The sequence below is a fragment of the Gallus gallus genome, chromosome Z, assembly GCF_016699485.2.
Source record: "Gallus gallus isolate bGalGal1 chromosome Z, bGalGal1.mat.broiler.GRCg7b, whole genome shotgun sequence".
NCBI classification, from domain to species: domain Eukaryota; kingdom Metazoa; phylum Chordata; class Aves; order Galliformes; family Phasianidae; genus Gallus; species Gallus gallus.
In genome coordinates, this window is record NC_052572.1 from 27,370,867 (window position 1) to 27,393,066 (window position 22,200).

Here is a 22,200-nt window from a genome sequence, read left to right on the forward strand (position 1 = left end):
TGACCATGAAGGTTACTATTCAAAATTATTAGAAATAATTTCAAGCATGTGACACTATGTTGCAAATTAAATATTCCACATAAAAACAGAACTGGTTTTACAGTTTTTCAATAGATTATTTTCTTCTTCAGCTTTCCTGAATGCCTATGTTCTCTGTTATTACAAAAATCAGTAAAAACCCAAGTATATATCTTTCACAGATATGACTTCGGGTACTATAACATTTTGCTATCTTCATTGAACAGCTGCAATATTTCAAACTAGGGAAGTACTGAAAATCAGAACTAGCAAGCTGCAACAAACAAATGTAAACTTGCATTTTTATTATGCATGTTCTCTCCTTTGGTGAATGAAGCAGCTTTTTAGATCCATGCTCTCTAAGTTGCACTCGGTACATAGAGCTTTGTACATGGAATGAAAACAGCAGGACATGTGCCTCACTTTTGGTTCAGTTTCTCACATTAGCAAGGCTTAATTCAGTTCACATTCACACTCCCAACACTTTGGTGGAGAAAGAAAGGAAGCCTTCCAATTATTTCTCCATCCTACAGTCCACAGAAAGGTAGAGAAAGTGCTTATTTCTTTCTGACTGTCACTCACAAGCCTGAGCATGCTGTCCACAATGGATGGAGACATACGAATAGTCCCAGAGTCACAGAAGTTACCAAACCAGCTTAGATTGGGTTCAGACTAGTAGCTGCAAGCAATTGCAGGACTGTGTGCATGTCAGTTCATCCTAATTCTGGAATGACTACAGACACATGCGTCATGTCAGGAACCGCACACCATGAAGGGGTTAAATACCCTGTTTGGATACCTAAACCCTGTAGTACTAGCAGTGATAAGACGAACCTTTAGAGGTCCCTTCTGACTCAAACCATTCTATGATTCCCTGGAGAGTCACACGTTTCAAAGCCATATATGTCATGAATTATACACTGAAGTGTTTACTCAGCTCACATTTTCACAGCTAGCATTACATCCAGAAAGTAGTGGAAGTGACAGATAACTGCAGGATCTTTACACATGTGAATGGTATTAGACACAAAATACAGATTCTGTATTAATGTTTACTTTATTTACTCATCTTAACTTGTACTATATGTTCTGTAATAAAATGAAAACTGCTTTAATGCATTTTCCTTAGTGAATTTAAATTGCCATATGTCCTATTTCTCAAATTGAGAAACTGGAATTGTTTTTTTTAATCCAAAGTAGCTCCACAAATGAGAAACAAAAAAACTTAAACCCGTTAGAAGAGAGCATACACAGCTAACCCATGATAAAGGAGTATACAATGCAAGTTTTTTATCATTGTTATTCTGTAGAGAGCAGTAATATTCTGAGATCTGTAACCCATTCAAGACTTTTATGAGTTAAATCATAGTGTAAATGTATTTATATCAACTGAAAACGGTGCCAGAAATATAAATCTATGGCTTTTTTGTTGCAATCTTGAAACCTATTCTACCTATTCTCAAACTCCTGTACCAAAACAGAAAGCACAACTGCAAATTCTCTGCTGTTTGGCCTATGTATTAAAGTGCATATAATTATTTGCCATCACTTGAGTGAGCACTGCACAGCACAGTCCTCCCTTTGCCCAGCCTTCAGTCTGCAAAGCATTAATAGCAGCACACTGATGGTCTGATTACTGCTGAGCAATGCCTGGGGCCACTCTGTAGGGAACAGCTTTTATTGTGTAGGGCAGGCAGCGACCACATTGCAAGCTGTGCCAGGCCACAGTAAGCCTGTGGGCCATGGGTTAAGACATGCCTAAGCTAATTAGAAGATCGCTGTCTTTCATCACAATATAACACTAGCTATTGATTAGTCCCTGCCTGTCACCTTGTGCTCTGGTATTTGTTGGACGAGGATATCAGACAGAAAACTACGTTGAGAAATAAAAGAATGTGGGAAAAGAGAGCATGAGCAGTTCCAGAGTTTGCACACAAAGCTTGATCAAGGGAAAAGGGTCAGTACTGTGTGGCCAGGAAAGAGGAATAAGGAATGAGACACTAGATGATAGTGAAATGGCTGTTTTGGACTGATGCATCAACAACTTTCAGTGGCTCCAAAAATAACTGAATTCCCTCATGTCATCTGAAAATGAGAAGCACTTTTGTCTGTTATCAGTTCCCTGAACCATTGTGCTTTTTCATCTTCCTGATATAAAGTGAAGTTACTAATGCTTTCCTGAAAAGAAGTATCAGTAATCAAAATCTAGTGAATGCTCTTGGGTTTATAATTGGACTCTTTGTGTTCTCCAAATTACTGCAATTTTTATCACACAAGGAAATTAAACACTTTGAAATACATTTGTAACATAAAGTAATTAATCATTTAGAGCACTGAAAAATAGTGAGATTAGAAAAAAAAATGGTTTTAAGTAACCATATATGTATAGTAAGAAGTCATTATTCTACTTGCATTGAAGTGTGATAATGCCACATGCTATACAAATAATGGGAGATACTGATGAAAATAATTTAGAAAATGTCTAAAACATTTTAAGCAATTTTCACATCACTGACATACCTAAAATCATTGAAGCAGCCAAGGGTTTGTACCTTGCCAGCATAAAGTGCTGACTATAAATCAAGCTCTCAAAACAGTGAATTAAAAATAAAATCTATTCATTATCTGTTAGTCTTAATAACAGAAAAGATGATAAGTTCCTTCTGAAATAGTCTGTGTTAAGAGAATATTGAGAGAAAAGAGAGAAATTTATGACTCTCCTACTGCAAGCAAACTGAAACATGAATCTCAGGATTGCTATTCTGATAGGTGTTACTGGGCTCCTCTGATGTTTAAAGTGTTCCAGCCAGTTTGACATGCCTTGCTTAGGGCACTGGTGGAAATCAGAGGGGATTTGGAGAAAGTCTCTGAAAGGGAGAGGGACAGGAATTCCCGAGTCACCATCAGGCTGATACAGTAAAGTCTCTTCCATCACTCTCTCCCTGGGTAAACTCACACCCAGAGCAACTGTTACCCCAGGGGCTACTATCAGCAACTTCCTGAGCAGCAACAATTCAATTTCTGCTGATCCTGGCAGCTCTGAAGGAAGTCCTGACTCAGCTGTGGTGTGGGACAAGCAGGAGGTGGTCTTACCTCTCAGAGTCTGCAACTGAGAGAAGAGATAACTGGGAAGGAGAATGGAGAGGACTACTCTGTACGTTACATCCTGGGGAGGAGTGGCTGCTGGGCTGGGACAAGGACACTACCCCAGCTGCTGTTCCACTTCCACTTGTCTGCATGCTGGGGAACACGGCCACTGAAACCAAAAGGAGAGAAATAACCTTCATCAGGCAGAGACACAAAAAATAGCTAAATAACCCCTGTTGCTACCAAATGATGCTCTCATGAAACCAGGAACAACATAGTTGTGCACCTTGTCTTGGGAATTTTGCCTGAATGCACTGCAATTCTATAGTTTCATAATGTAGAAGAAGTGGCAAATATATACTAAGAAATATTTTTCAGAGCTACCGAGCAAACTGAAAGCACAGGTTTTTTTTTTTTTTTAAGTAGTGAAATAGCTTTCTATATTTTTCTAACTGTGAAAATTTCAAATTTCTTCAAGACCTCAACCCAAACACAGATATTGCTGTTATTGCTTATAGACTGCCTAATAAAATATGCAAAAATATGGAACTAACATTAACACTTTCTTAGTTTTCTGTGCAGTTGCTTTTACATGTATTTCAAATAGGGAAAGGCTCTAAATGATTAAACTAAAAGCATTACAGGACTCCCTCCAAATTCCCTAATGAGTTTACCAGAAAAATCCTGTAATCTCATTTTCAAAAGTTCTTTAAATTTGGAATTACAACTCTGATTACCAAATCCTTCTGACAATCCAGTTACTCAATTATTTTCACTGACATTTGTGTCAGGCAGTTAATGTTGATGTTGAGCAGCAGCCAAATACATGCTCTTAAATATTTTATGAATTCTGAGAAAGGAATCAGATTTTAAGAATTTTTTAGTCTGTTCACAAGAGGAAAATGAGTCGTCACTGGTTGTCATATCTTCCAGTCTTTTTATAAAAAAGCCTAGTTTACTATATTAAATTATATCTATAAAACTTATGTTATGCTAGTGAGCACGTTGAAGCTAATGATTCAAATTTATTGACAAAATTCTAGAATTTAAACCAGTTCCCCAAAGGGTGCTATCACAGCTATAACGTCTTTCTATAGCTAAAACACATCTATGGATGCTGCTGTCCTAGCAGAACAAACATTCTTTTTAGGACACTATCTCATCTTCAAAAAAACTATTTCTGAGGTCACAATTCTGAAGTTACTGCCCAAGATCAAAAGAGTGGAAGCCCACCTCCTTTACCAAGCCTTCAGCTTATTTCTGTAATTCCTCTCTTTCTCACTGTGAGCCAACATGTGTGATACAACAACCCTAAGCATCCCTACAGGCTTGGGGAGGAGTGGCTGAAAAGTTGCCTGATGGAAAGGGACCTTGGTGTACTGATGGACTGTTGACTTAATATAAGTCAGCAGTGTGCCCAGGTGGCCAAGAAGGCCAATGGCATCCTGGCTTGTATCAGGAATGGTGTGGTGAGCAGCACTAGGGAAATAATCCTGCCCCTGTACTCGGCACTGGTGAGGCCTCACCTCAAGTACTGTGTTCAGTTTTGGGCACCTCAATAAAGAAGGGACACTGAGGTGCTGGAGCAGGTCCAAAGAAGGGCAACAAGGCTTGTGAAGTCTTGGAGAATATGTCCTATGAAGAGTGACTGAAGGACCTGTGGCTGTTTAGTCTGGAGAAAAGTAGGCTGAAGGGAGATGTTATTGCTCTCTTCAAGTACCTGAAAGGTGACTGCAGTGAGAATGGGGTTGGTGTCTGCTCACTGGTGACAGGTGACAGTATGAGGGGAAATGGCCTCAAGTTGTGCCAGGGGAGGTTTAGGTTGGCAACCAGGAAAAACTTTGTTACAGAAAGGATTGATAAGCACTGGAATAGGCTCCCCAGGGAGGTGGTTGAGTCACCATCCCTGGATGTGTTTAAAAACCGTTTGGCTGTGGTGCTCAGGGACAAGATTTAGTGGAGGGTTGTTGAGTTAGGGTAGTATGGTTAAGTTGCAGTTGGACTTGGTGATCTTTAAGGTCTTTTCCAAACTGAGCAACTCTAAGATTCTATGATTATGTTGTAACCTCCTCCAAGAGCAGTCCTGGACATGTTTCAGCTGGTGGAGATGGCAGTTAATGAAAGTCCAGACAGGAAACCACTCTGAATAAAAATACCTGACACAGACACTGTGGAGGTAATTTAAAGTGTAGAGAAAGTAGACATGAGTCACATTGGTGGGCAAAGCTGGAGGAATGGAGACTGCCCTACAGTGTGGCAAATACAGCCAACAAAACCACCTGTGGATGCCCTCTGTTCTATGCCCTACTGTTTACTCATTCTTACATGGATCACAGCGTCCTAATGCCAATGCAAGTCATAGCTGATACCTGACAGTTGAATGTCTCCCAAACCTTGGAAAGACACAGAGGATGAAGATCATATTGTGAAGTGAGGGATCATTTAAACCAACAAGGAATAATTCAGTAAGAAATGGACCTCTCTAAGATAAGAGCAAGGTAGCTGTAGTTATGTTTTCACTTTCCTCATGTAGCCCCAAAAATCATTCTGTTCAATCCTCTCACTCAGTTTAGTATCAACAGGAGTGCAGAGGGGAAAAAAGGAATATCCATTAGAATATGCCATGTCTTGCTTACATGCAAAACAGAAGGAAATACTGAAAAGCAAGCAAGCTTTCTGACAGAATAAGTAGAGAGAATATTTAATGTAAATCAATAAAATGCAAGATAAATACAAACTTAGAATCTCTGTTCTAAATAAAAGCATGGATAATTTAAATTGCTCCTTTGAAATATAGAATAACTTGCATTTTTTAATGAGAAAATAATTGGCATTAGAAAATATAACAGCTTGGTTTTTTGGTACTGTGATATTTTTCTTTAAAACAAATTATTTCAAAGCTGTAATAAAAGAAAAAAGTCTGGACTGTGAATGTTATTCCCTGTCTTAAACAAAGGTGAGGATTTCAGGTAGGTATTTCCTAAGGTGTGCTTGCACATTTCCTGCCAGCCTTGGCTGCAGTGGTAACACAGGTTCCAACAGCTGTACAGAAGACCTGGCAAAAAAAATCTCCCTGCAGCCAGGCACAGACAACCATGTGTCATCAGCAAAAACTGTTTTCTCTGAACTTGGGCAACCTAAAGCCCAATGCAGTATTCACCACAGAATCGATAGTACCTTTTTGCTACATTTCCTAGCAATTTCTCTGCATTTGTTTCTGTTTCTGACAGATGGACAGTATGTGGCATAAAATATGAGCTATATATAGCAGGGGCCAGAGGAGAAGAAACAATGTTTATGGAAGAAAAAGCATAGATATTATCTGCAAAAACATACTTGTGCACATGCTATGTTAAATGATCACAGCATGACAAAGCAGCACTCCTGGGCTCGCACGGAGCCTTGTAATGAAGCCTTGTGAAAGACTACACAATGCCCACAGATTCTGGCAGGTAGCATACCAGTAACAACATCTCTGTGGGCATGCAGTGAAATGAAATTGCAATGCTGGCAGCTGCTTCCCAGGGGAAATACTACCATGAAACTTTCTAGTGTAGACATGGCACTGGTCCAAGGTACTACCTGAATCTGGTAAACACCAACAAAAAAGGAAACACTGTCAGCCAATGGCAGTTCACAGACTAATGGCAGCCAACAACTACTGTCAGTGGCAGGTCATTTTCCCAGTAGAGTAGGTCTTAATACACAGACAGAAAATTCTGGATAGTATTTAAGAAACTGCTACATAACTTGATCACTGTTTGTTGGGTGCTGCATGTATGGCATGCTTTCTTAGAGTTTCAACTGTTAAATCTGTGTTGCTTGTGTGAACACACAGCTGCCCATTAAACATCTGATTTGAATGGTATGAAACTGGAGAAACGCTCATGGCCACCACCATTCTCACTGACTCCAATATACCACTAGCTAGATCCACATAGAAAGATGTAAAATTAAGTGCACTACTTAACAGAAGTGTTTTTTCTCCTGAGCAATACAAGATAAAATAATCCAGAAAGAGCAAAAGATTCAGATTAAAAAAAAAAGGAAAAGAAAAAAAAGAAGAAAATTCTCAACACAATTTTTTTTTTTTAGAAATTCCATGAGAATATGTCTGCAGAGATATTATTTCTATGAGAAGCTAAATTCGCATGCACTCATGCACAGGAACAATTTGGGTGGATAAGAGAGAAAAAACTAATTCTGAATAAGGTTCCTTTAAAAACAGAAATGAAGCATTTAAAAAGATACAGAACCCAAAGCTTTTTTTTTTTTTTTTAAAATGAAGCCAGAAAAATATAATTTCAGGTAACATTTTTTAAAAGAATAATCACCCCTCCCTTCCTATTATATTATTATATAATAAATTATATAATTTATTATGTTGGATTTATTATTGCAAAATCAGCATTTCTTTTACTTCTGCCCCCCAAATACCCCTCCTCTTAACACTGCTACCATGAGTTTAGAGAACATTTCTATATAGCATTCTATAAAGACAATCTCTTTTACTGTTAGCCATACTTTCAGTAACTTTGTGTTTGTTTTAAGCAGATCTCTCATGTTACCTCACTGTATTAACAGGATTATATTCAGTTCTTCAATGAAGTCACAAAGGTCACAAAACAGGCAAGCATTTTTGCAATCTAAAGTTTAAGTAATACATATGTAATCAATAAGATTATTTCATATTTTCATCAAAATATATCTGTGTCTTCAGATTCTGTATCTGCACAGAGAAACAGGGATCATTCTAGGCATTGCTGCACTTTAGTAAGTGGAAATGGACTGTTACCTAAATGTCTGTTTTTGTAATCACATATTTCTAATAGTTTGCTTCCAAATGTCTATCATGCAAATCTCTTACAAAAGGAGAAAGCCTCCATTTGCTTTAAACGTGCATAAGGTATGAGAAAAGCAGCCTCAAAGTAAGAGAGGTTTGAAGGCATTGGAAGAATAGAAATTTATTTTGTTTCTACTAGAAAAGTGGCACAAAAACATTTCAGCTAATATGTGCTCTATCAGTTCCTTGTAGAAATCATATTCTTCATTTTTCAGAGAAGTCTTAGTGTTTTTCTTTATGCTCACAAAATACACTGCTGTTTTCAGAGAAGTTGAAAGAGTAACTTCTCTGTGCAAGTACACTTAAGCTTTCAGGTGTTTTGCATCTCATGTTTGGGGCATTAATAATGTTGTCATTCCTATACTATGCCCCAGTCCCTTCCTTTTGGACTTAACTGACTTTGCTATATAGTGTATTATTATGCAGCAACTCTATGGAGTACTTCGTGAAAGAATTAATTTCAACTAGATCACGCAGTTGTCACAATGAAGTGACATAGATTAATTTATATCTGACACAATACCCTAAGCCAGTTTAAGCGAAACAACACTACTATTGCCTTTGTAGTAAAAATATAAAGTTACAAGACATTTGCCAAGTTATGGATAGCTGAGAACATGTGTAAGGGAAATCAGTTTGCTACTTGCCACGAAGACTCAGAGAGGTGGTAGATGCCCCGTGACTGAAGACATTCAAGGTCAGGCTAGTTAGGGCTCTGATCAATCTGATCTAGCTGTAGGAGCCCCTGTTCATTGCAGGGGAGTTGGACTAGAAACAAGCAATCACAGAACCACAGAATCATAGAATCCTTAGAGTTAGAAGGGGCCTTTAAAGGCCATGTAGTGCAGCTCCCCTTCAATGAACAGAGACATCTACAGCTAGATAAGGTTGCTCAGAGCCCTGTCCAGCCTGGGTTTGAATGTCCCCAGTCACGGAGCATTGTGAAAGAGCTCAGTACTACACAGAATATACTGGAAATCTGTGAGAATGTCTTGAATTTCTGAAAACCTGGTCTCAGCTGTAGGTACTGAATACATATGACTTACTGTCCCCATCTAACTTCCACATTATTTATGCACTTGAAAGGAAAAGGAAAAGCTGAGTTTTTTCTTCTCTAAATGTAAGTTTTGCAGTGCACTGGGTAATGTCAGTAAATAATTTTTATAAATCTAAATATTCCTCATCATCCAGCTTCTGCTCAGAATACTATATAAAGAAAGCAGATGCAACTAATACCATGTCACTAGAGGATCCCTGGGCAGCAAGAGGTCTTTAAATTCTGAACTTTCCTTAAGCTCTGAGGTTACAGGTGCCACACGGACTAAAATCAGACACAGGCATTTGAAGGTTAACAGACTGCAGATAATACCAACTACTTTATAAATTAGGATTTCATAGCTTTAAATCATAGCTTTAAATTTCCTGATTTTTGTTATATAAGCCTACATAAACACCAACTAGTATGTAGTTCATGGCAACCTTGACAGAACTGTTGTGTTCCCAAGGCTGTCAGTAAAATAAACCACTTACTGAGATAACCACTTCATTTAATGTCATTTTCAGCACTTCATATATCATTCAATCAATTCTTTCACTTCCTACATCTGGTCTTCAATTTGTAGTTGGACTGTTAGAAGATGTAATGCATTCTGTCTTAAAGTTAAAACCAGATGTCTTCACAACTACTAGAATACCACATTAAAATGTTAACATCCTACTGTTTTCTTAAGGTTTGAGACATATTTTCCCTCTTCCCAAATGTTTCAAATATAACCAAAGCCTGAACATCTACTGTACATTTAACCAGGTATGTCAGTTTGATGTATTAATATGAAAATCTCAAATATGTAATCCACACAATAAAAATAGCACTATCACATTTATAACACAAATATGTTTATTGTTGTACTTATATAATACTAGAGCTCATAATGCAGCATTTAAGTTCACTGATATAGATCTACTAGAAACTGATGTGTGATTCATGAATAATGAAAAGGAAAAATAACTTCCTTAAATCCAGATGAATTCAACAGTTCAAGCTGCCTACAAGAAGACATTTGTAGAAGTGGGCAACGTGATCTAGTGGGTGGAAACTCTGACCACAGCAAAGTGGTTAGAAGTAGATTACCTTTAAGACCCCTTCCAACCCAAACCACTCTATGATTCTATGGTGAAGTGAATTGCTAGCTGAGCACCTACAGAGGAAAAATATTGTGGTAGATCTTTTTAGGGACAAAACTAGAATTTTCCCCCTTCCCATCAAAATGACAGATATGAAAATCTGTTTTACATTGTTTCATATTACTTTGCAGATTCTGTTCCTTTCACACGATAGACATGAATTTTAGAGTACTCCATAAAATAATTCCTAATCCCAAGCAAGTAGTAATATAGCTTTTTCTTGTCTTTTCCATACCTGGGTAAATGTCATGAGCAGGCCCTGTGGATTGTCCCAGTGCATTATCCATAGCATTGTGTGGAGATGGTGCTGTCTGGAGGGACTGTATTGTGAGGCAGTCATTCAGGATGTCCTGTCCAAGCTCTGAGCAAGATCGTAACTGCAACACAAGAGATAAGAAACGAGAAACCAATATAACACAGGTAAGTAGTAATGAGAAATGAGGAAATGTTGAGAGGTTAGATAAAGGAACTGAGAACAAGGAGAATTCTTTTCTTTTAAATTCTGATAAATATCCTTCCATTACAGCACATATTTTTCAAATGTGAGGAAGGGAACTCTGCCTCATGCTTAACAAGACTATACTCAGGACAAGGGCAACTTGTACAGATTGGACTTCGGACAGATGTACTTATGTGTACCGTTTTGCAATACACTGTGCAAGACAGAACAATATCCCAGTTCATGGGTAATAGAGACTTATCTAATGTCTGTGATCTCTTATATCAGCAGAATGACACTATTAGAAATTCTGACATTTTCCTGCTTGTTTGGCTTCCTGTACCAGCTCACTGTAGGCACCAGAAAAGCATCCATGCCAGTGGCAGAGGACATGAGAGGCTGGGAGTGAACAGTCAGGCACTATATCACTCACTATAGTGAGGATGGACGTGCTCACCATGAAAGATGAGCAGGTCTAGAATATAACCCAGCACTTCTAACAAACTCATTACAGGCAAAAGAGAAATGACAGGAGTTTCTGTCCATCCTATATTCAGGTGTGAAGAAACAATAGTAGAAAGGAAGGATTCTAAATGCAACTGAAAAAACCCCACTACTGTGCCATAAGGTGTTGATGCTCATCCAAATGATTCCTGATGACATGCTCCAGTACAAAACTGTTTCAAGAGAGCAGAGGGTTGGTGTGACACATTCTAAGCACCACAGGTATGGTGACTACAGTAGAAAGGTGACATATGCGGACTGCATATGCTGAAGTTTATTTCTTCTTTTCACAATCCAGTGATTCATTGTTAAACCTGAATGTAAATTAACTTTTTGAGATATATTTATTATTCTAGAACATATCCAAATTGTAGAAAAGAAAGAAACAGAGAACAAGAGGAAGAGAGAAAGACTGACAAATGCTTTTCATTTATTACTCATATCTACAAGCTGCTATAGGTCCAGACGTTTCTTTCAGAGTAGCATGAATGTTTATCTGATGTTCACTGTTACTATAGGCAGCACCTATGGACTTCTTGAAGCAAGATAAACTATAAAAAACAAACTCTAATTCAGCCTTAGTTGATCAAGATGATCTTTTTCTCCTATAAACACATACAGGGTAGAAAAATCCTCTATCATCTCACTAAAAGGTTTTTTTTTTTCATATTTTAGTAAAAACCTTAAGAAAAAGTTTTAACTGAAATTAATACTTCACCTTTTGTTACTAGCAGTGAAATCTGAGCTTTGATTCTTATTTCTCACGTGAGGAAACACAGAACAATCAATGAAAAGACACATCAGTTCAAAAATATGGAAATCAACCAACCATACACTGCATCCATAAACTTTTGTCTTCAGCTTAAGAAATATATAAAGGCAAAATATATAAAGATAACTGACCAAACTTAACTGCTGCAGTCTGTTTCTTTCCGTATTCCAAAGACAATACCTTTGTTTGCAGCGTGGACTGTAGAGTCATCAAACAGCTGTAAAAGACAGTTGACACTCTCCCTGACTTCTATACAAATTATATCCCAACACAAAAATCCTGGCAGTAATACTGCACTTCCCTTTTGATCACTCAAATGAGCACCAGTACAATCACACTGTGACTAAAATGTTGACAATCTATTTGTGAGAACTATAACATTAATAAGTTATCTTGATGAATGATGAAATTAGAAAATGAAAAAATTGCCATGCTGAGCACAGAGATTTTCAGCGTACTGCAATGTAGCACAAATTTATGCCTGGCCAAATTGCAAATTAACAATCAACAATTTATCTCAGCAGTAACTTCCCTGTATGAAATACTTGTTCAAAATGATTATTTTTCGTCTCTAATAGGTCAGTTGTGTGGAAGACTTGACGAGTTTTATAGAAATTTGAGCCACTCCCATTATTATATGGGGATAGTTGACTCCCTAATATAAAATGTGACATTTTTTTCTAATACTAAATCACCCTCCGTCATAATTTATAAATTTTTTACTCCTGTGATAATCAACTAATAATGTTTATCACCTTTCAGAACACTCAATTGATATTCTACTTTATACTAGCATTTTAGCTGTGACTAAATAATTACCAAATATTAAGTGACACAAGCAGAAGTAATTGGAACAGAGTAAGATTCTACAGTCTTAATGGTTCCATGTAGTATTTGAGTCAAAGATCAGAAACAAGATGTCCGTTTGATGCATGATATACTTCCAAAGAAAATGACTTCTTAAAAGAAAACATAATTTCTATTTCTTTAAACAATTTGTGTATTATGTGAAATATGCATGTTTTTGTATAACCTGACTCATTTCTTCAGCTTTATTCCCGTCCAGTAGGAATCTAATGCCATCAAAGAAAACATGTTTATGAACACACTTGGTTAGAAGAGACATAGTTTTGGATTTTTCGAACATGATCAGTTTATTTCAATGGCATGAGATAGGACCTCAGTAATATCAAAGCCTGTCTTGGTGTACTCTCATTAACTGAGGTAATTATTCAGTAAAGACTAGGGTCCTCCAGTTACTCAAATTAGCCAGTTATGCAATCAGATCACAGTATTTTAAATCTCATTCAAATGGAGAAATTTGGCTTAATAAGCTCTAAGAATTCTGTCCACAAAGTACAGTACTTCCACAAGTAAAGGAGACAATGGCTACATGCTATGCATTCAATGCAGGTTTGATCTGTGTCTACTTTATTAAAAACAAAACAAAATAACAAGAGCCAAAAAAAAAAAAAAAAATCAACCCCTGAATTCTGCTATGTTTCATTGAGATGAACTGCTATACAGTAAGCATCAAAGCTTTGCAAATGTAGTTTTTCTTTCATTATATAGCTAAAGAGGAATCTTAACCGTCTCTAAGCACTGTTTGTCAGAGAATAAGCAGGTAGACTTTTACATGCATTTTTCTTTTCTGTAAGTTGAGCTGGCAGTGGGAAAGAGAAGCATGATGTGTCAACACTGAGACATCCATTTTATCAATGTTTTTAATAGAGTAGACAGAAGATTACATTTTCTTGTGCAGTCATATTAGTCTTTTTAGCACTGTGACACTGACAGCATACAGATGTGACCACTGAAAAAAATATATATGTTCAAGATGAAACTATGATGCATGAGAGTGTCTACATGTTTTAGAGGTACTAATCCTTGTTGACAACAGACCACACAAGTTCATACTTTCTATGTGTCATGGTTCTTGCATCTAGAGGCTACAGATATATTGGAGCAAAGAGGCACTGAAGAAAGAAGGGATTCCTCAATAACCTGCATTTACAGTGAACCATTGGCAGGATTTCTAGAGAGTTATAGCACTATTCTAATTTTCTACCATAGCTCTCTGATATGCATGCACAATATCCTTATCTGCTCCTGCATTCTGTTTCAATTAAATATTAGGCCAGGAAAACAGAATAAAACTGAAATTAAACTGCCCCACAAGTATAATGCAGATGTCAAGTCCTGTACAAGAAATAATTCCTTTTACTCCCCTAGAAGTTTTACTACAAACACTGAGTTTGAATATAACTATAGCTTCCATCTTTGTAATCTACCTTAATTTGAGATAACATGCCACAGATGCTTTCTTGAGTCTTTCACACTAACAATCAAAAGCACCTGGAATCCACACAGTCAAACTTTGGGAAATTTTAAGTCAGTAAGAAATTCTGATTTTGAAATAGTATCACAAGAGGAAAACACTGTTATGTTAAGATGGGTGGTACTGAAATGAATTCTGCCTTTGCTAGACTTGAAACAGTAAGCTTTTTTGGACTGGTATAATTCTAATCTGTGAAATAGTTTGAGTTATCTTCTCATTAAAATGATATGGAACACAAAACCCACCATTCTAAGGAAAAAAAAACTGCAGCTGGAATAGATCATAATGAAACTTCAAATTAAAAAAAAAAAGAAAGAAAGAAACTAACAATCTTACTTGAAGGAAAGGAAATGCATTTTGAGTGAGATATGTTATAAGTGGTCATTTTCTGACATAAACAAAAAAGCTGGGTTGGTCATAGCTCTGCTGAAAACTGGTTATTCTTTTGCCCTGCATATTTTCACGTACTGTCTTTCACACAGAAGGCTGCTATGTATACTTCTTTTTGTGGCGTACACTGTCTTGAAGAAGTTCAACTTTACACAGATGTTGCTTCTTTTCTTTCTCACCCTAATCACAGAACTGGAAAGCATCCACAGAGATGCGTGTATGCATGCAGACACACACTACTTCTATTCCTGCTCCATATCAGATTGTATCAAACTTGGAAACATACAACTACTTTATTAAAAGTGCTTCATACTTATGACCATTCCTATTTCTTGCTGTGCTAAGACATCTGTAGCTTTTTCTTTTTTTTTTCTTTTTCTTTTTTTTTTGCGTAAACAGTAACAGAGATGAGTTTTACCATTCAAAAGGCACAAAAAAATCTGACACTCGTTTGTGTCAGATGGATTTGGAGAATACAGCTCTTCCAGGTAAATGCAGACTGACAGCCTACTTGTATTGCAGTATGATTTGCTTTCTCTTTTTGTAAAGATCTACTTGGAAAACTTTTACTTCATGACTGGAAAAAAGTGGAAAACAAGTAAGTACACATCCATCTACTGTTTCAGTTATAAAAAACATGTTTGTCCCCCTGCCACAGTTTACCAAAAATTGCCATGAAAATCTGTAAACAGCATACCAACAATATATGCAAGCGTTTTTCAGATTTCACATTCCTTTTCAAGCTCTGCAGCAGCCCTAATTGTAACACTGGCCTTGGTTTTAAACATTAGATTTTGTCGAGATCGCCACTAAAACTTAACACATGTACCAGTTCCTACAAGGAAACAGTTATCTGTATGAAATAATACCTTGATTACAGCACGAGACTAAAACTGAATAAATATTAGTTGCTTTGCTCTTATGAGATCCAAATTTTTAGACCTTCAGGCATATGATTTTCACTCTTCAAAGAATCCTTACAAACTTCTCTGTACAGTTTCATCCACTGCCAGTGAGTTTTTGAGATGTCTATTTAGTGTATTTTCTTGCTATATGTTAACATTGTGCACTGGCTGGACTTGCAATGCTGAATTTCAGAATTCTTATAGCCTCCCATTTATTGTTGGGGACTGCTGTGTTTTTTATTTGTCTGTTTGTTTTGGTGGTTTTTTTTTTTTTTTTTTTTTTTTTTGTACTGTGCAGCCTCACAAATAACTATCAGCAGATGGGGCAGAACTCTGAAGTGGAGAACTCTGAGGTGGAAACAAATGGGCAGATGTAGGCTCTCCTCACATAGGGATTGCCAATGAAGCTATTATATAGCCCATCTGTTGCTTCAGGAGTAGTAGTATGGATCCCCAAATGGATCCTAATACAGGCCAGTATCCAGGACCCACCTCCATTAGTATAAAATCTGCATTGCAAGGATAGACATTCAGCCTGGAAGAAGGACAATTAATGAGGATGCTCTTAAAGACTTGATGGAGATCTGTATCGCTGCTGAGGCAAATAACTACAAGCTAAAGAACAACAAATGCTGTTGGTATGCACTGATAGCCATTGCAAGTGTTTTGGTATGTCTATAAATGTATTGAGTACTTTTTCTTTCTGGTGCAGCTTCCAGCATACCCTGCCAGAGCTCACAGGACTACATATTCAGGGCAGAAATCAGTAGCAGGGAAGCACTGTGATGTTAAATAACATATGTTAACATCAGGCTGAACCAACACTCCTGACATACACAAGTTGACAGATCCTGATAGAATGCTCCCAAGAATTCTGGGAAAGCTGACAGATGTGATTGCCAAGCAACTCTCTATAATCTTTACTCGATTGTGTCAACTGGGAGAAGTACTTGAGGACTGCAGGAAAGCAAATATCACTCAAATCTTCAAGAAGTGCAAGGAGGACAAAGGTAACTACAGGCTAGTAGGCCTAACATCAGTCCCTGAAAAGTGATGGAACAGCTAATCCTGGAAACCATTTCCAGGCACACAAAAAAGAAGAAAGTCACCAGGATGACTAAGCAACCTGACAAGCTTCCGCAATGAAATCATCAGTCAACGGGCCAGCAGAGTATATTGTCTTTGTGGACTTCAGTAAGGCCTTTGCCCTTTGTTCATCCTAAGATTCTCAGAGAACCTCCCAATGAGAAAGCAGTGAGGTGGATCAAAATCTGGATGAAGACAGTAATAGTGGTGCAATGTACAGTTGGAGGCCAATAATGAGTAGAGTACCCCCATGGTCATTACCAAATCCAATGCTGCTTAGCTTCACCATTATTGATCTGCATGACAAAGTAGAGTGCACCATCAGTAGACTTGCTAAGGACATGGAACTGGGGGGAGTAGTTGGCTTATTAGTGAGCTGTGCTGCTATTCAGAGGGACCTTCTACAGCCTGGAGAGATGGGTCAGAAATTTCATGATGATCAACAAGGAAAAGTGCAAAGTCCTATATTTGTGAAGGAATCAGGCACCAACAAGAGGCATCAGGACGTGCCAGGGTTGACCCAGTTGGAAAGCACCTCTGCAGAAAAGGACCTAGGACCTTACCAGTTTGTACAAATACCTGAATAGGCACACACTGGAACACAGTATGTTCCATCTGAGCATCAGGAAGTACTTCTTTATTGTACAAGAGATGGAGCATTGGCATAGGTTGCTCAGAAAGGTTATGGAGTCTTCTCCTTGGAGATCTTCAAAATCTGCAGATGAAGATCAGGGACAACCTAATCTATGTGTCCTTTCCTGAGCAGCAGGATTGGAGACCTCCAGAGGTTCCTTCCAACCTTAACCATTCTGTGATCCTGTAACAACTTCCATAGTCACATGAGCACCACAAAAAACACTGGGTATTTTCAGTGTTTCCAGCTCCTTAGAGAATAATGCTCTCCAGAGATCACTGCCAAAGCACATCCACAGGACAGAACCTACTTGCAAGGTATGACTTGCTTTTCCAGCTGCAACATCTGGGGAAACAGCAACAGCCACAGTAAATTCTCCACTACTTTCAAGGTTCGTGTTTTGCAACGACCATGCTAAAAAAAATTGGTCACTTGTGGTTTCCAAAGTTTTGCAATAAACTGTGCGGATAAATTCCTTAAACACCACTGCTCATTCCTAATCCCTTTTTTGCCAGCATTCCTTTTAGGAGAAAGTGCTGCACTCCACGGTGACTGATGTAAATTTCATTTTGAAAACAGGAAGTAAAGGGATTAAAGTCAAGGATTAAAACACTATTTTCTGATTTTTTTTTTTTTTTTCTGTAGAATTGTCTCCTAGTTGCCACGGGCACTGCTCACTGAACCTTAGCCCCTGAATGCTCTTCTCTTTGAATTAATGACATCTTTTAAATTGCCTTCATAGAGAACAAATAAGGGAAAATATTCTTATGTTTAACTGCTCTAAAAGCAAGAAAATAGATTTACTTTCCCTTCTCTCCATTCTCTCCTTTATGTACTTCTAGCAGTGAAATTTGAACTTATTTAAACTTAGAGATTGAAAAAGGGCAACTGAAATCTGAAAGATGCAGAAGCTTACTGGACTCGCTGTAGGAGCTGCACAGATGCTTTTTGCTCTCCAGAAGGCAGGTGTTCATAGACAGAGCAGTTTCTCCAGGTTAATATAGTCACAGAATGAGCAATGTTGCAAGTAACTACCTTAATGCTCTAACAGCCTGATGACATTCCAGTGATATGATGTTCTAACTCTCCTTTCTTCATCAATTACTTAGAAAGAGAAATGAAAAAAGACTTTATTTCCTGTAAGATTTACGTTAAGCATTGTCTTCGTTGGTTTGGAAAAGAAAAATACGTTCAAACACTGAGAAATGAAAGGAAATTGAATGAAAGGAAATGTATTGTAAAATGAAATAAAAAATATTAGCAAAAGAGAACCACATAACATCACTTTTGTTTTCTATTTGTGTTTACCATTACATATAACTTCTGTCATAAAATGTTTATTCCAAGAACTTACAACAAGCTGTTAGCTTCAATGAAGTGTAGTAAAGTGCTGTAAAATCAGCATGTACTCACAATGAAAAAAGTTGGCTTCTACTTTAAAACAACGCAAGCAATGAACCATCATGAAGTATGCAGAACTGTAAGAATCAAGAACTCTGTATTATTATGCTGGGAGATTGATGTATTTGCTAACTATACTATCTGACCATATGGTGCAATCTCATGAGGTTCACCTGGGCCCACTGCTCAAGCCTGTCTAGGTCCCTCTGGATTTAATACTCCCTTTTATAAATAAGGGTCTTGCACAGTGGCAAAACAGCAACACCTGTAAGATCACTACTGGCTGGGCAAGGTCATCTCTGTAAAACATGCCCTTTGGCACCACTGGTCAGGCCACTTTACAAGGAAACTTTGGCAATTGCTCTGGCCAGATGATCCAGGCCCTTATTTCCCTCTAATACATTCCACAAGAAATGTAGACTGCTCTACTCCACTAGCCTCTAACATGGAACAAAGCTGGAACAGACAGAGCTGAGGTGTAATAGTCTGCTTCTTCATCCAAGCAGTACAGCATAGAATCATTTTTCTTTATTGTAATTAGGAAAAGTATTCTGAAATTTTCCAGCCATTGCTAGTTGATCTGTTTTTCAAAGAGTAACAAATGAGAAATGCAAGAAATCATGCATGAAAAGCAGCAGGATTAGAGAAATCCTGATTGCCTGTTCCCTTCCTCAGTGCCGTAACACCTGAAAAGATTTTCTTCCAATCAGATGTCACAGGAGGAAATCTTGTAGAAAGCCCTCTTTGTTGAAGAATGTTGTGACAGCTCTCCAAAACAAGCTACCATTACATAACTGACCCATCTGTACAAAAAAAGGAAGATTATTTGTTAGAAATGAACCAAGCTTGAAGTGAAACTGCTCTGCATAGATCTCTGTCTCCTGAGTCCTCTTTATTCCTTAGTGATGTGGTAGCTATACTACATCCATCACAATTCATAAAACATCTCTATTGAGGTCAGACAACTTTCACAAATATTCTTTGAACTGCATTTCCCAAAGTTATCCCTTTGTGCTACTTGCTTTCTGGCACAGACAGTACAAAATTCTATCCTGGAAGAAGTCAGGAAAATACATGCAAGTGAAATTGCTGTGAAAAACAAATGAATAATTAAGGAGAAAAACTGTATAGTTAGGAATGACAGCGCATACTTTAGTTGCCCTGCTTCTCTGTATAGTACTGAAAAACCCAGTAGAGACCTGGGAGTAACTTACCATACTATGGATCTGCTGAAGTATTAACCTATCTGGTCAGCTGGATCCATGCATGCTTTCCCCAAGATCCACTGAAATTAGCTAAATTGATGCAGATTAAGCATTCTCTATCTAACAGTTTGTGTAACATTATCTGATCTGTAAATAATTTAAGTACACAAACTGTATGGGCGCTGTTTAAACTGTCAAGTACACTAAGACTGATCAGCTGAAAGGTGACAGCACTTGGTATAAACTATCTTCAGTTTAAGGTCCAGACTAAGAAGCTCAGAGAAACTGTACATTCACTTTAGCTGGTCTTGTTTATCTGCACTGCTCAAATTATACTTTTTTTTTTCTTTCTTCCCCCCCCACCCCCCCAAATCTGCAGCTGAACAGTTGTATCCTTATCTAGTATAATTTCATTTAATTAAAAAATCTTTTACATCTTTTTTTTTTTTTTTTGGAACTACCTGCTGGTTTAAAGAACTATTATGCATGACAACTGTTATTCACTGGTGTAAGTATAGATAAAACAAAAATTGTACCTAAAATCATAGACTTTGCACTGTTCAAATGGTGACAGATGCTTTCAAACCGATCTTGCTCTTGCCAAACAGGTGTAAGAAACCAAAGCAACCTTTTTTCCAGTTTTAAAAATTGTTTTGTCTGTTTGAAAATGCAGTTATTTGAAGAGAATGTCTTTTAGAAGGCACTAGTCACAAATGCTCATGATATGATTTACATGAAGTCCATATAGGTTCTCCACCTTCAACTGGGACATGAGCTTCAGTATTTGAAAGTGAATTAAATATTTAGTTTTAAAAATACAGATTCCTTTGATAAGACGCTGCAGAAATAGCAAAGTGTTTTTAATGGTACGCATGTATGAAAAACATTATGTTAAGAACATTATTGTGCAAGTACAAGACTTGTGAGAGTCTTCACTCTCAAAACAAACAGGTCTTCTTGAAGGGCATGTATTTGCCTTTCAGATTGGTTTTAAATCACTGCATAGCTAATAGTACAGGCTCTTGATCTTGTTAATGATTGTGCTGTATAATTTCACTAGTTTCAGTAAAAATTCTTACCAACTAAAAGAGCTATGGATTCATTTTTTCAAATACAGCATAGTCAACTGACAGATTACTTGCTGTTAGCTGAAAACACAAAGTGAAATCAACTGAAAATAAGTTCACTTGTGACGTATTTTTCTAACTACTTAAAGATGTCACTGGATGACTCCAGAAACAAAATTACTCAGAACTTGTTGTGATAGCAGAGCAAAACTCTACGCTGCAGCGTTACTTAATAAAGTTGTTCTGCAAATAAGAACTGCAGCATGTAACAGAAGGAAATGATTCATCTCCAATTCAGTGTAGATGCTATTTCTACCAGAAACAGCAATTTTCAGAACCAGTTTATAATCAAAACAAAAAAGTGTCAATACATAAACAGTTCTCAGTTTTTATGAAGTGAGAAATTTTTAGCATTTTGTAAGAACAAAAAATAATACAAAGATGAGCTGAAGCAAATACCTGCCTCACTCATCCTTATATTTTCTTACCCTCTCCTGATTTTATGTACTTCAACAAAGCCAGCCAAACAGCTGTACTTCTTTTACTGTATTTCTGAAAGCAGAAATTAATCAGTAATTTCAAAAGATTAATTTTTCTTTCAAAAATACTGCATATTTCCACTGGGTCTGAGGAACAAGCTATTGCAGCCTTTCCGCATTTAAGATTCTAATTCAAGAAGTAACTTAGCTAAAAACTGTGTCTTTCTCCTTTTAGGAAAGAATTTCCTGAAAAGACAAAAATCGTATGTCCTGATGGGCCTGAAGATACATTACAGATTGAAAAAGCTGAACAAATGTTAGGTAATTATTGATGTGGAGGGAAAAGAAAAGGTAAATGGTTCACGAAATCCCTAATTACTATGGAGTCCAATCTAGAAAAAGATTAGCAAATATACCATGCACTTAAGTGGGCTTTGCCAATTTGTACCAAAATGCTTTCTTAATAAACAATTTAGTTGAACTCAGAATACGGAAAAAAATTATGGAAAGAAAGATGGTGGCAGATGAGAAAATATAGCAGTACCTGGTCTACAAGAAAGTACTGTGATTGGTCTTACCGCAGCATATGCACCTCAGCTGCCTATGATGTTCAGCTTGGGATGCATATCCTAAAGAACCAGAGATACAAAGTTGGGAGACAGAATAAGAAAGGAAATTAAAAAAGAAAAGGTTTACAAAAAATAGAATGAGAATTCTAAAAAGTCAGAAAAATACATAACTTGAGGCAAGAATGCCTGAAGGTTATTCTTAAATAGCAACTTAGGGGCATATATATGTTCCAGATCAAGCTTAAGATACACTCAGACTGCTTTAAGTTACGTACAGTG

General features: G+C 37.3%; 1 protein-coding gene across 3 annotated transcripts in view; it reads right to left on the minus strand.

Annotated features, from left to right (window-relative positions):
* The window catches only part of GLIS3 (GLIS family zinc finger 3), a 162,358-nt gene that overhangs the window by 19,786 nt on the left and 120,372 nt on the right, over positions 1–22,200 (minus strand). For all 3 annotated transcript variants that reach the window (XM_003642989.6, XM_004949062.4, XM_040656276.2), the window contains exons 6-7: positions 10,368–10,509; positions 3,112–3,274 (exon numbers count right to left, since the gene is read on the minus strand). In XM_003642989.6, the coding sequence (XP_003643037.3) occupies positions 3,112–3,274; positions 10,368–10,509 (305 nt within the window). The remainder of the gene's footprint in view (positions 1–3,111; positions 3,275–10,367; positions 10,510–22,200) is intronic.